At 51.7% G+C, this 14,063-nt stretch overlaps 3 protein-coding genes across 3 annotated transcripts; 2 read left to right on the top strand and 1 right to left on the bottom strand.

The window, feature by feature from the left end:
- Positions 1–35: 35 nt before the first annotated feature.
- Positions 36–1,874, bottom strand: Z519_06443 (uncharacterized protein; the record flags this gene model as incomplete). Its single annotated transcript, XM_016764183.1, has 2 exons — positions 36–746; positions 828–1,874. The coding sequence occupies 2 exons, from the start codon at positions 1,872–1,874 to the stop codon at positions 36–38; spliced, it is 1,758 nt and encodes a 585-aa protein (XP_016619265.1).
- A 1,360-nt stretch (positions 1,875–3,234) lies between these two features.
- Positions 3,235–8,141, top strand: Z519_06442 (uncharacterized protein; the record flags this gene model as incomplete). Its single annotated transcript, XM_016764182.1, has 2 exons — positions 3,235–3,359; positions 3,410–8,141. 2 exons carry the CDS (start codon positions 3,235–3,237, stop codon positions 8,139–8,141), a joined length of 4,857 nt encoding a protein of 1,618 aa, XP_016619264.1.
- A 1,032-nt stretch (positions 8,142–9,173) lies between these two features.
- On the top strand, positions 9,174–13,718 carry Z519_06441 (uncharacterized protein; the record flags this gene model as incomplete). The annotated part of the gene is made up of 2 exons (XM_016764181.1): positions 9,174–9,618; positions 9,670–13,718. 2 exons carry the CDS (start codon positions 9,174–9,176, stop codon positions 13,716–13,718), a joined length of 4,494 nt encoding a protein of 1,497 aa, XP_016619263.1.
- Positions 13,719–14,063: the final 345 nt, after the last annotated feature.

Below are 14,063 nucleotides of genomic sequence, written 5' to 3'. Positions count from 1 at the left end.
CTATACTAATCAAGTCCCTTTTTGTCCGACGGCATCTAGAATTTTGCCTTCTCCAGTCTCACATAGCACATTCGCGGATGGCGCGCCAGTTTGTTCGCAGCCGCCCAGCTGCTGACTTCGGTGGGAGTCTCCTTCAGCTCAAAGTTCCAGAGCATCATGACGAGGATGATTCGCATTTGCAGATAGGCCAGTCGCCGACCAAAGCACGCCCGAGGACCGAGTCCGAACGCCAGGTGTGGTCCCGCCTGCGCGTCGAAGACCTCCTTCCCAACTTCCGAATCCTGCGCAAGCCAGCGCTCGGGTCGGAACGCCTTCATGTCTTCTTCATCCGGCGTCCACTGTCCGACTTGGTTCTTGGCGTTCAAGCTGGATGCGCTGCGCGTCGAATCGTCGACGGGCAGGGGAGGCGAGAGGTATCCTGGTCCGTTCTGCATGAAGAATACGTCTGTGCCCTTGGGGATGTTGTAGCCTAGCAGTGTGGTGTCCACGGTGGTTGTACGAATTGACCCATTGAAGAGTTGCGCTGTTCGGTTCATCTCCTCAATGGTGGCGTCAAGGTATGGGATGGGAATCTTGATAATCTCTTCCATGGTTGGGTTACGTTGTTCTGCTGTCGCTGCGGCGTAGGCGGATCGAAGACGAGAGCGGAGGGTGGTTTGGGCGGATTGGGCACCGGCAAGGTATTTGACAGTCCATGTGAGCGTCGTACTCGTCGTGTCGTGACCGCCAATGATGAAACCAAAGAGCTAGGAGAAGCGTTAGTGCATCCTGTTCCCAAAAACGACTTGTCTGTGTCGACTAAGCAGACTTTGCGGACAACAACTCACCTCGTCATATATTGCCCGAGAATGATAGACTGGGGTTCGATTCTCTTTCTTCGCGGCAGCAGTCTCTCGCTGTAAGATGTCGTCAAGGGCGGATCTCTTTGCTTTGTTGCCGGAAGACAGCTTGCTGAGAGACTCCTCCACCATATCGGAGAAGAGCTTCTCCTTGGCGGCTCTTGCTTTTCGCATGTAAGGCAGTTGGCGTAAGGCCCAGTGGGCGAAACGAGGGAAAGGAGCCTTGATTGAGACTTCGAGAGACTCTGTGAGTGTTGCAATGGCCTGGAAAATTGCCGGACGGTGGAACTGAGGGAATGGCATTGGCTCACTGAGAGACTGCGGACGGTCCAGATGTTTTGCTGACGAAAACTGCTGCAACTGCGCGAACGTGTTGCTATCCTTGATTCCTAGTCCGAATGCCGCCGCAAAGATGACATCAAGCGCCACGTTGTAGATGTCCTCGCTAGCCTCAAACGCATGCCCCTGCGCCAGCTGAGTCTTAAAATCCCAAAGCTTGACGAAAGTCTCGGTGTTGGCGTATATCTGAGGGCCTGCGACTGCCTGGAGAAAGGCAGGAGTCATGAGGTCCTTCAACAGATTCCGATGAAGTTTGAATTGTTCCTCTGTGGATTTGAAACTGATATGCATGTCTGGCACTAGGCCTGTGAAGACATCAGCTGTAAAATTGGACCGGTCGAATTCTTTCGTTCTTCGGAGGAGGACGTCGCAACTTTCGCGGTGATCGGACACAATGACCCAAGGCCGGGCGAAAGGCCTAGCAAAGACTTGGACAATAGGTGATTGGTGCTTCGTTACTTGGTCAGCGATCCACGGCCAGACCTCTTCGGTTCTAGCCATATAGTTCATCATCTCAGGTATATCTCCGAACAGAGAACGGGTTGCCGACTCATTGTATGGGATGCCTGGAATGGGTCTGGGAAGGAGCCTGCGGTAGCCAAGGTAGAGAAAGGCGACACAGACACCGATGAGTATGAAGTAGGAGCCTGTGACTGGCTTTGTGTCGATGACCGGGAGAACCGATAGTCCTCCCATTGCTTGGAGTTATATTCGGCTTGTTCGAAAACTGTTCTCGCAAGGGAAGGGATGGAAAACAAAACAGGTACTTGATTATCAGTTTCACCAGCTCAGGGGGGGAAAGAGCGGACATTATGTATCCTCCTGCAGTCTTCGGTTTTCAAGGGTGGACACATTCTCACTCAGCCCATCCAGATGCCTGTCTGAGATGCCCCTAGAAAGTTACGTTCACTGATTTTGGTTCTCGCCGCTGACAAAAAGCATGTTTCTGTACACCCATAGGTCGCCTGAGACATCAGTGCTGTCCTTGTCCAGCCATACCGACAAGTTCGTCTGACAAGTAAGCGAGCCTGGCCATAGGAAACGGCATTTATACATGAGACCTTTTCACAGGTAACGCAACGTCCGTCGTCCAGGTGTCGGGGTTGTCGATAGGTCGTTTCGATATGCTGACACGAGGGTTGAAAGAAGGCGGAGGCTTCAGACCTGATGACCGTGTGCACAGACTTTCTCTGGTTGTCTCACACGTATAGATACAAGGATAGTCAGAATGCGGCCGTGTTTGAGTCGCTGACAGATGCCGCCGACAGATGCCGCCATTTGCCATCGAGACAAATATTTGCCCCGTCCGCTGCGGCGCTGGCGGCGTTGGGTTGGGTCGACTGACCCGAATCTCGGTCAAACTGGATGAAAGGACTACCCCTATTGATAATCAGCCCGATATCAGCCCGCATCTGGCTTTGGATGATTATTTATACTGGTTTCAGCATGTCCAGTCGGTGTTGTTGCCAATTAGGAGAAACACAACCAACAAGACACCTCCAGCCATCACTAGAAGTGGCCAAGAAGTGGTTCAATTGGACAGGCGACTCGCCGGCTGAGGCCCGGCTCCATTGGATCCTCATCGCGTGGCTTCTCGCTAACGATACGCACCGATACGAACCTCATGGCACAAGAAAGCTCTAAGCCTGGATGGGGAGGTCGACGTTGATTTTTCCGGGGTCAAGCCTAGTCGTGGTGTCATGGAAGTGCGGCGGCAGCGGGATCAAGACAAGCTACCAAGCTGCCTTCTCAGACAACGGCTTCAGCCACTCTCCCTCCAGGCAACACTGTTTCTTCTCTTCACCACCATTGTCCCGGGACGGGCCTCATTTGCTCTTTGGTCTCGCACCATGTCTTTCATTTCGCCACTGTACATATCTCTCCTGGTTCGCCCGCTTCGATTCGTGTGAATATTTGATTGTCGCTTTGCCCCTCCACGATTCCTGCCCGAACAGAATTTATCAATGGAAATACCAGGCGCAGAATACCGACGGCGCTGAGAGACTTGTGCTCCAAGGATCGAGAATCCTTACATCTGCATCGCTCACATTGCGCCATGGCTCTCTTTGTGCGCCAGGTCCTTACTCTGACCCTCAAGAATCTCCTGGTTGCTTTTGTCCGGCGCTGGTTCTCGACCACTATTCGAGCGTTCCTCTTGCCTTGCATCTTCGTCGGCTTTCTGTGCGTTATGTCTACACCTCCCTTTTTGTAACAGCTCCTAATCTGTCCAGATCTTACGCGCGCTTTCTATTCATTCCTCCCAGCGTATATGGTATTGGTGACCCCACCCCAGTTCGAAGTCTATCTGAAGCGCTTGACCTGGTCTCTGGCGGCAGAGATAAGCTCGTTTTTGTCAATAGCGGGTTCTCGGGCGGCGCAATTCAATCCGTCATTGACAGGGTGGTGAATGATACTGGGTCGTTTGGTGGTCGAGTCGAGATCCTGTCCCAAGAGGAGGAGCTGTTGACCGTCTGCCGAAACTCAATCAGGGGAACTTCGTCATGCATAGCAGGTGCTGTCTTTTTCTCCTCTCCCTCCGAAGGAGAGGCTGCTCGGTGGAATTACACCATCCGTGCAGACGGCGGGCTCCAGTCTAAGATTGTGACGGACTCCTCCAAGAACGATGTCGAGATCTACTTGCTTCCCCTCCAACATGCTATTGACCGTGCCATCTCTCAAGTCGAAGCCGACAACCACGGGGCGACAATTCTTCCCGATACAGCAGATGAATATCCTTACACTTCCCTGACGAAACAGGAGCGCCTGAAGCGTATCCGGACCCGATATATGGGAGGGATCATCGACATCCTAGCTGTCGCCTTCTTCATCGGCGTTGTCGGCGTCACGTATCAGCTTACCGGGGTGATTGCTTCGGAGAGGGAAAACGGCATGGCTCAGCTGCTTGACTGTATGATGCCGAATCTGAAGCGGTGGCAGCCACAGATGGCACGAATTATCGCCAACCACCTTGCATTTGACCTACTCTACGGCCCCGGTTGGATCATCATGGCAATTATCCTCTGTGCAGGCGTCTTCAGCAACACTTCACCAGCTATCGTCATCATATTCAATATCTTATCCGGCTTGTCGATGTCATCATTGTCAATCTTGGGTGCCGCATTCTTCAAAAAGGCTCAACTCAGTGGAATTACCTCTGTCATTGTAAGCCTCTTACTCGCCATCGTCGCCCAGGTCGCCAGCAAAGCAGGAACAACATCTGTCGCCATACTCTCTCTCCTTTTCCCACCAATGAATTATGTATACTTTACGATCTTTATGGCTCGCTGGGAGAGACAGGACCTTGCCACGAATCTGGTGAAGCAAGCGCCAGAGAATACCTCTGCTCTACCAGGTATTGCTCTGTGGATCTTCTCAATAATTCAGATTTTTGTTTTTCCAATCCTTGGTGCTTATGTGGAGCGCACGCTCTATGGCACAGCGTCGGAAAGTCGAAAGACCATATATTCCGATGATCTTAGAGCCATCTCAATGTCAGGCTTCACCAAGGAATATGTACCTTCATGGTTGGCGAGGCTTCGCGCGATATTCACTAGGAAACGACTCACGACTGTACTTGCCGTCCACAACCTGACCTTGGATGCGACAAGAGGTCAAATAGTGGTGCTACTCGGCGCCAATGGTAGTGGGAAGTCCACCACTTTGGATGCGATTGCCGGCCTCAATTCTATCACCTCCGGAGAGATCACCGTCAATTTTCCCGAGGCATATACTGGACTAGGATTTTGTCCTCAGAAAAATGTGCTGTGGGATGACCTCACGGTGGAAGAGCACGTCCGCATCTTCAACAGGATCAAGAGCCGGAGGTCCTCTTCGAAAGAAGATAATCTGCAACTCCTGGCTTCGTGCGATATTGACCGAAAAGCCGGTGCCCGTTCAAAGACATTGTCTGGGGGCCAGAAGCGGAAGTTGCAGCTGGCCATGATGTTCACCGGAGGATCGCGAGTATGTTGCGTAGATGAGGTGTCCTCCGGTCTTGATCCTTTATCCCGGCGAAAGATCTGGGATATTTTGCTTGCTGAGCGGGGGGCAAGGTCCATCATTCTGACGACACATTTCCTTGATGAGGCTGAGCTCCTTGCCGATCATATCGCGATACTGTCAAAAGGTATTCTGAAAGCTTCGGGAACCTCGGTGGAGCTGAAACACAAACTAGGCTCGGGATACCGAGTCCATGTTTACCATACCCACGGGTCTCAGCAGCTTCCGACGTACAAGGATGTCAATCATGTTCGACGGGATGACCAGACGATTTACGCATTGACGGACTCAGCAAAAGCAGCAGACTTTCTTCGTCGGATCGAAAGTGCAGGCGTTGGGGAGTATCAGGTTAATGGTCCTACAATCGAGGACGTCTTCCTGAAGGTTGCCGAGGAGGTCAAATTGGTGCAGGAACAAGCTGAAAAGACGGGCGCCGATCACACCCTCCAGGAGATTGGCAGTCACAGCAGCACCGAGATCGATCCTGACAACGCTGAAAAGGCAATGTTCAGGGACGAATCATCAGGAGAACCTCCTCAGCTCCTGGATGGACGTCGCATCAGTATGCCGCAACAAGCTCTAGTGCTTTTCTTCAAGAGATGGGTTGTCCTTCGCCGGAACACTCTCCCCTATCTTGCGGCACTGCTGATTCCAATTATTGCTGCCGGGCTTGTCACCCTCTTCCTCCACAATTTCCAAAAGACGACCTGCAGTCCAGCATCATTAGCTCTGGTATCCGACATTGAGTCTTTGTCCTCGCAGGTTGACTACGACATTGTAGCAGGGCCGCGAGATCGGCTTGTTCAGAATGCTATCCAGCTTTTTGCTTCTACGCTAGCAGGCAGCACGGGCGCCGCGGGAATTGCAGCGAATACCACAAAGTTGTTGGAATCAATCCATCTGGTCGATACCCTCGATGAGTTCAACCACTATATCGACACCAAGTTTGCCAACGTGACGCCTGGTGGGTTTTTCCTGGGAGATTCAACTTCACCACCCACATTTGCCTGGCGAGGGGATGGAAATATTGCGTTCTCGTGCATCATACAGAATGCCATGGACACCTTGCTGACCAACGTTTCCATTTCAAGCCAATATCAAGCCTTCGACGTGCCGTGGGGTGCAGATGTCGGGAAAGCATTACAGTTGATCACATACTTTGGGCTTGCTATGGCAGTCTACCCATCCTTCTTTGCTCTGTATCCCACGATTGAGCGGCTGCGCAACGTTCGAGGCCTACACTACAGCAACGGCGTCCGGTCGGCACCTTTGTGGCTTGCATACACAGCTTTCGACTTCGTCATTGTCGTCATCACCAGTTCGATCACCATTATCATTTTCCGGGCTGTCACCGACGTGTGGTATCACATTGAGTACCTCTTTGTGGTGTTCTTTTTGTATGGCCTGGCCTCGACACTGTTATCGTATGTCATATCCCTATTCTCACGGTCGCAACTGGCAGCTTTTGCCTTTGCAAGTGGTGGCCAGGCCGTGATGTTCCTCCTTTATTTCATTGCTTACATGTCCGTTCTCACCTATTCACCGATCGACAAAATCGACAGGAATGTCAATATCTGTCATTTCACAATTGCAGCCATCTCTCCCGTAGCAAATCTGACCCGCGCACTGTTTGTCACTCTTAATGTTTTCTCGATTACCTGCAGGAATCGAGAATTCGCTTCTTATGCTGGATCAATGGCTACGTTCGGCGGTCCCATTCTGTATTTGATTCTGCAATCCTTTTTGCTCTTTGGGCTATTGCTGTGGTGGGATTCTGGGCCGTTCTTTCGACGTTTTCGCAGAAAGCAACAGGAAGAGGAGGTAGAGGAGAGAGATACTGTCGAGGCGGAAGTCTCGAATGAACTCACGAGAGTGTCCTCGTCGCAAGATGGTCTTCGCGTTCTGAACTTGACCAAGCGGTTTGGCAAAACACTCGCTGTCAACAATGTAACATTTGGTGTGCCTCGGAGCGAGGTCTTCGCCCTCCTTGGACCAAATGGAGCCGGGAAGTCGACGACGATATCTCTGATCAGGGGTGACGTTCAGCCAAGTCATCGAGGAGGGGATATCTTAGTCGATAATATCTCTGTGATCCGACATCGGGCTCAAGCACGATCTCGCCTTGGAGTTTGCCCTCAGTTTGACGCAATGGATACCATGACTGTCTCTGAGCATCTGCATTTCTACGCCAGAGTCCGTGGTGTTAGCGATCCTCGCCACAACGTCGAGGCAGTGATGCGTGCGGTCGGCCTGGAGCAGTATGCTGATAGGATGGCGGCCAAATTGTCCGGTGGCAACAAGCGCAAGTTGTCACTCGGAATCGCGCTTATGGGCAATCCAAGCGTCCTCTTGCTTGACGAGCCCTCGTCAGGCATGGATGCGGCGAGCAAGCGCGTCATGTGGAGAACATTGGAATCGGTGGTCCCCGGTCGATCTTTGGTGCTCACCACCCATTCGATGGAGGAGGCAGATGCCCTCGCAACAAGAGCTGGTATCATGGCAGGCAAGATGTTGGCGCTTGGTACCACTGATTACCTTCGAAGAAAGCACGGAGACGCGTATTATGTACACCTCGTACATAGTAGGGCCCCACACGCTTCGGATGAAGACATGCTGCGCATCCGGGACTGGGTCCTGCGGAATTTTTCCGATGCAAATATCGAGAGCAAGGTATATGCAGGCCAGATCCGATTTTCGGTGCCAACAAAAGGGTTGTGCGCGAGCAAAGATGGCGAAATTAGCGCCGAGTCTGGCATCGCGTCCCTGTTCACAGCTCTGGAGAAGAACAGATCGGAGCTGCAGATTGAATACTACAGTGTCAGCCGTGCAACATTGGACCAAGTCTTTCTCAATATCGTGAGCAAGCACAACGTCGAAGAAGAAGGCGGCGAAACACCCCCAGAGCCGAAGATCAATTTGATCAAGGAATTGTCACGGGTCATCTCCCGCTCCGTGAACAAATGAAACGCGCCGGAATTTTTGGGCACAGCCGGGCAGCAGGAAGCATTATGTACCTCCGCATATACAGGAAACAAACAGATACAGCTCAGGTCTCTGGCGGTCTACTTGGAACGAAGTGCGCGTCTTTGGGACGTCGTCTTTCTTGTATCACATTGGACAGTTGGACGCACATCGCTGCAACGGTCGTCACCAATCCGTTTTGGAGGTAAAAGTCAGATAATCTGATTTGTAATGGATCCCCTGACTCGAGTTGCGCTTACGAGCCAGATGGGGCAGATGGAACTGGGGAATTCCGCACCAAACTTCGGCTCAACGAAAGAGGACATCCAGAGCTGAACGAGGTCGCCAAGAGGTCCTTCGTATTATCTGGATCCGCAACGGATTTTCGCGACCCTCTGCTGTTCAATCAAAGAGTCAGCATCTGGCACCCAGCAAGCCAAACCCGCAGAGACTTAGTAGACCCCGGACTTTGACCGCCGTGCGCCTGGTGATACAGTGTCCATCCATTGCTCAACGACCCTGAATTGACATGACTCACTGCCAACGTCCATCGAGATACGGGGGTCCTTTGGCAGATGCCAGCTGTTTCAGGCAATTCAGGACACCCCACTCCCATCTGGACTCTGCAAGATACCCGAATGGGTTCCAAAAACACCGGAGGCTGGAGTCACGGTTGACTGGCGCATTATCCGGAAGCCGCTCTGCCGATTTATGCACTAATATGCGAAAGGTCCCATTGCCCAAGTGGAGGCTGGCGGTCAGTGGCCAGACGTTCGCCCTTTTTCTAGGATAATTTATTTCCCTTTTCTGTTGATCTTTTTTTCAGGCTATCATCTTCGCGCCCTGTCTCGGCGGTCGTCTCCTTGGACGCGGTAGCCCTTTTCTTCGACATTGTATAGAGCTGTGTGTGGCAAGCTTGGTCCAACAGGCTCCCCGGTTGATGTGGGGGAAGGGGGCGAACATAGCCGAACCCCAAAAAACTTTGGAATTTACCCGAGGATTGGGAATTTGGGAAGTTCCCAAGCTTGCAAAACCATGGTCGACGCCCTTTCCAAAGAATTGGGCCTGAACCACCCAGCACAACAACATGGTGCCGGCGCGAACCAGTTGCCCCAAGAAAACGCTCATCAATATGATGAAGAGGAGTCCGACACGTTACGAGATAGAGAAGCGTTCGCCAGTGAAAAGCAGTATGAACGACCTCGGATATCGGCCGACTCTTACGGGCTTCAACGCACGAGCTCGGGTGTCAATGTTGAACAGGCGGAGAAAGATTTTGCAGAACTGAGCAAAGAATTGAGTGCAATCAGCCGTCGAATTTCGCGGACACACTCGAAAGCCTCCAATGTCAGGGGGAAGGACGTGGAGAAGGCAATCAGTTCATCCGATGAGAATTCCGAAGATGCCTTCGACTTGGAATCCACCCTACGCGGCGCGAGGGAGGCGGATACTGCTGCAGGCATCAAACCCAAGTATATCGGTGAGTTTGGCGCGGAGGCATGCTTCCAACTTTACTAAACCGGCTCAACAGGCGTGATTTGGGACAATCTCACTGTCCGCGGTATCGGTGGCATCAAGAACTTTGTCAAAGTCTTCCCCGATGCCTTCATCGACTTCTTCAACGTGCCGGGGACGATTATGAGCATTCTCGGGATAGGTAAAAAGGGCAGAGAATTCAACATCTTGCAAGGCTTCCGTGGCGTTGCGAAACCGGGTGAGATGGTGCTTGTCCTGGGTCGACCTGGAAGCGGTTGTACGACGTTTCTCAAAGTGCTTGCCAATCAACGGTATGGATATACAGGCATAGAAGGAGAGGTTCTCTACGGCCCCTTTGACGCCGCGACGTTTGAGAAGCTCTACCGAGGCGAGGCAGTCTACAACCAAGAGGACGATGTCCACCATCCCACCCTAACTGTTGGCCAAACCCTCGGGTTCGCACTCGACACCAAAACGCCTGGAAAACGTCCGCTGGGCCTCAGCAAAGCCGAATTCAAGGATAGGGTTATCCGACTCCTGCTCAAAATGTTCAACATCGAGCACACTATCAATACCATTGTGGGCAATCCTTTCATGCGCGGCGTCTCTGGCGGAGAAAGAAAGAGAGTCTCCATTGCCGAGATGATGGTGACTCGAGCCACAGTCTGCTGTTGGGACAATAGCACGCGCGGTCTCGATGCCTCCACAGCTCTTGACTACGCAAAATCACTTCGAATCATGACCAACATCTACAAAACCACCACTTTTGTTTCATTGTATCAAGCGTCCGAGAACATCTACAGCCAATTTGACAAAGTTATTGTGATCGATGAAGGCAGACAAGTCTTCTTCGGTCCTGCAAAGGAAGCAAGAGGATATTTTGAAGGTTTGGGTTTCTTGGAGAAACCACGTCAAACAACGCCCGACTATCTCACGGGCTGCACCGACGAGTTCGAACGGGAATATAAACCGGGCAGATCTCCCGAGAACGCGCCTTCGACGCCTGACTCCTTCGTGGAAGCCTTCAACAAGTCCACCTATGCGGAAAAACTGGAGAAAGAGATGGGGGACTATCGAGAATCCATCAAGCAAGAAAAACAGATCTACGATGATTTCGTGGCGGCACATCGAGAAGCCAAACGGAAGCATACGCCCAAAAACTCGGTCTACTCGGTTCCTTTCCACCTACAGATCTGGGCCTTGATGCAACGACAGTTTCTGATCAAATGGCAAGATAAATTCTCTCTAGCAGTCTCTTGGATCACGTCCATTACCATTGCGATTGTAGTCGGTACCGTCTGGTTGAATCAACCCAGAACTTCGGCGGGAGCGTTCACTCGCGGCGGCGTTCTCTTCATCGCCTTACTCTTCAACGCATTTCAGGCATTTTCTGAACTTGCATCCACTATGCTCGGGCGGCCTATCGTGAACAAGCATCGAGCGTATACTTTCCACCGACCCAGCGCTTTATGGCTTGCTCAGATCCTCGTCGACCTGGCATTTGCGTCCGTCCAAATTTTTGTCTTTAGTGTCATCGTGTACTTCATGACTGGGTTGGTCCGGAGTCCCGGGGCGTTCTTCACGTTCGTGCTCATCATCATCACGGGCTACCTTTCGATGACATTATTTTTCCGAACAATTGGTTGCTTATGTCCGGACTTTGACTACGCTATCAAGTTCGCTGCTGTCATTATTACCTTGTACGTGATCACCTCTGGGTATATCATTCAGTACCAAAGTCAGCAAGTGTGGTTACGGTGGATATTTTACATCAATGCACTTGGTCTAGGTTTCGCAGCGATGATGACGAACGAGTTCATGAGACTGACGATGCGCTGTACCGACGAGTCGCTGATACCCTCTGGTCCTGGGTACAACAACATTGATCACCAAGTCTGCACTCTGCCAGGCTCTCAAGCAGGATCGGTCGAAGTATCGGGGACTGCATATGTCAAGAAGGGCTTTTCCTACGACCCAGCGGACCTCTGGCGTAATTTTGGCATCATCATTGTATTGATCGCATTCTTCCTTTTCACCAACGTCCTGCTAGGAGAAACCATCAAATATGGAGCGGGCGGTCGCACGGTCACTTACTTCACCAAGGAAAACAAAGAAAGAAAAGCATTGAATGAGAAACTCCGGGAACGCAAACGAAGAAGACAAACGAAGCAAGACGCCGGAGACAGCTCAGAGCTCAACATCACTTCCAAAGCTATCTTGACCTGGGAGAATCTTACGTATGATGTACCCACGCCCTCGGGGCAGCTGCGACTGCTAAAAGATGTCTTTGGATACGTCTGTCCAGGACAACTGACCGCTTTGATGGGCGCCAGCGGGGCCGGAAAGACGACGTTACTTGATGTCCTCGCGTCTCGAAAGAATATCGGTGTTATTGGCGGAGATATCTTGGTTGATGGTCAAAAGCCGGGCATTGGGTTCCAGAGAGGTACTTCCTACGCAGAACAACTTGACGTCCACGAATCGACTCAGACTGTCCGAGAAGCACTCCGGTTCAGCGCCGATCTTCGTCAACCGTATGAAGTGCCTAGAGAGCAAAAATACGCCTACGTTGAAGAAGTTCTCTGTTTACTCGAACTCGAAAATCTTGCAGATGCCATCATTGGCAGCCCTGAAAGTGGACTTTCAGTTGAAGAGCGCAAAAGAGTGACTATCGGCGTGGAACTTGCCGCAAAACCTCAACTGTTACTTTTCCTTGACGAACCCACCTCGGGTCTTGATTCACAATCCGCATTCAACATTGTCCGCTTCCTCCGCAAACTGTCCGCCGCTGGACAAGCGATTCTCTGCACCATTCATCAACCCAACAGCGCCCTATTCGAAAACTTCGACCGGCTCCTCTTGTTGCAAAAGGGTGGAGAGACCGTCTACTTCGGGGACATTGGCAAAGATGCCCACGTCCTTTTGGGTTACTTCCACAAATACGGCGCTGATTGTCCTCCCGATGCTAACCCGGCAGAATGGATGCTCGATGCTATCGGGGCAGGCATTGCACCTCGCATTGGTGACAGGGACTGGGGCGACATATGGCGCGAAAGCGACGAGCTCGCGACCGTCAAGACCGAAATCATGGACATGAAAGCCCAACGTCAACGCCAAGTTGCTGGCGAACCGAAGCTGGATGAAAGAGAATATGCCTCTCCCCTGTGGCATCAAATCAAAGTCGTGTCCAAGCGGACGCACTTGGCGTTCTGGCGTTCACCAAACTATGGTTTTACGAGGCTATTCAACCATGTGGCCATCGCGTTGCTTTCGGGATTGGCATTCCTGCAGCTCGACGACAGTCGTTCAAGCTTACAGTACCGAGTTTTCGTCATCTTTCAGATCACGGTCATCCCTGCGCTGATTTTGGCGCAGGTGGAACCCATGTACGACCTTTCCCGATTGATATTCTACCGGGAGTCCGCAGCGAAAGCATACAGCCAGTTCCCGTTTGCGTTTGCCATGGTCTGCGCCGAGATGCCGTACAGTCTTTTGTGCACGGTTGGGTTTTTCATCCCGATATACTACTTGCCCGGGTTCAACAATGACAGTTCGAGGGCGGGATATCAGTTCTTCATGGTGCTCATTACGGAGTTGTTCTCGGTGACGATGGGCCAGATGATTGCCGCACTAACGCCGTCGAGTTTCATATCCAGTCTGATCAACCCGTTTATTGTCATCACCTTCGCATTGTTCTGCGGTGTTACCATTCCAAAGCCACAGATCCCCGGGTTTTGGCGGGCCTGGCTGTACCAGCTTGACCCGTTCACTCGCCTGGTATCAGGGATGGTCACCACGGAATTGCACGGCTTACCCGTGGTTTGTACCTCGTCCGAACTCAATCCGTTCCCTTCACCGCCGGGAGAGGATTGTGGAGAGTACATGCGCAGCTTCTTCGAACGTGGCGGGCCAGGCTACATTGCAAGCAACGTCAGCGATGTGTGTCAATACTGCGCTTACAAAGTTGGTGACCAATTTTATGAGCCCTTGCAGTTGAGTTTCAACCATCGCTGGCGAGATCTGGGGATTTTTGCAGCTTTCATTGCGAGCAACTTGATCCTGCTGTTCTTGGGGTCGAGGTATTTGAATTTCAATAGACGATAGGGTGGCATGTAGATGCGAATGGGATCAATGAGTGCGGTAGGCAAGAAAAGATAGCTCCCTGGTGGTGTGTATGCTACGATAGTTGTGTACAGGAACGTGGTAGTACACATATATATGTATGTGTACATCATCTTAGAACGTTGGTTTTGAGGATAGAAAAAAGAGGCCAGAAATTACAGACCACACCAAACTCTCTACCTTTGTCGCCAAGTTGATGCCGCCTCTTTCCTTTTTTTTTTTTAACTGCTCTGTGAAGCCCATTGATTTATTGCTACTGAACCCCCGTCTTTGTGTCACTAACGGCGATGGGGTTCGTGATGCCAAAAGCGGTTAAACCCCCCCCCC

This window comes from Cladophialophora bantiana (genome assembly GCF_000835475.1).
Source record: "Cladophialophora bantiana CBS 173.52 unplaced genomic scaffold supercont1.9, whole genome shotgun sequence".
NCBI lineage: Eukaryota > Fungi > Ascomycota > Eurotiomycetes > Chaetothyriales > Herpotrichiellaceae > Cladophialophora > Cladophialophora bantiana.
The sequence above is the reverse complement of the archived record's forward strand: the minus strand, read 5'-3'. Positions and strand labels throughout refer to the sequence as shown.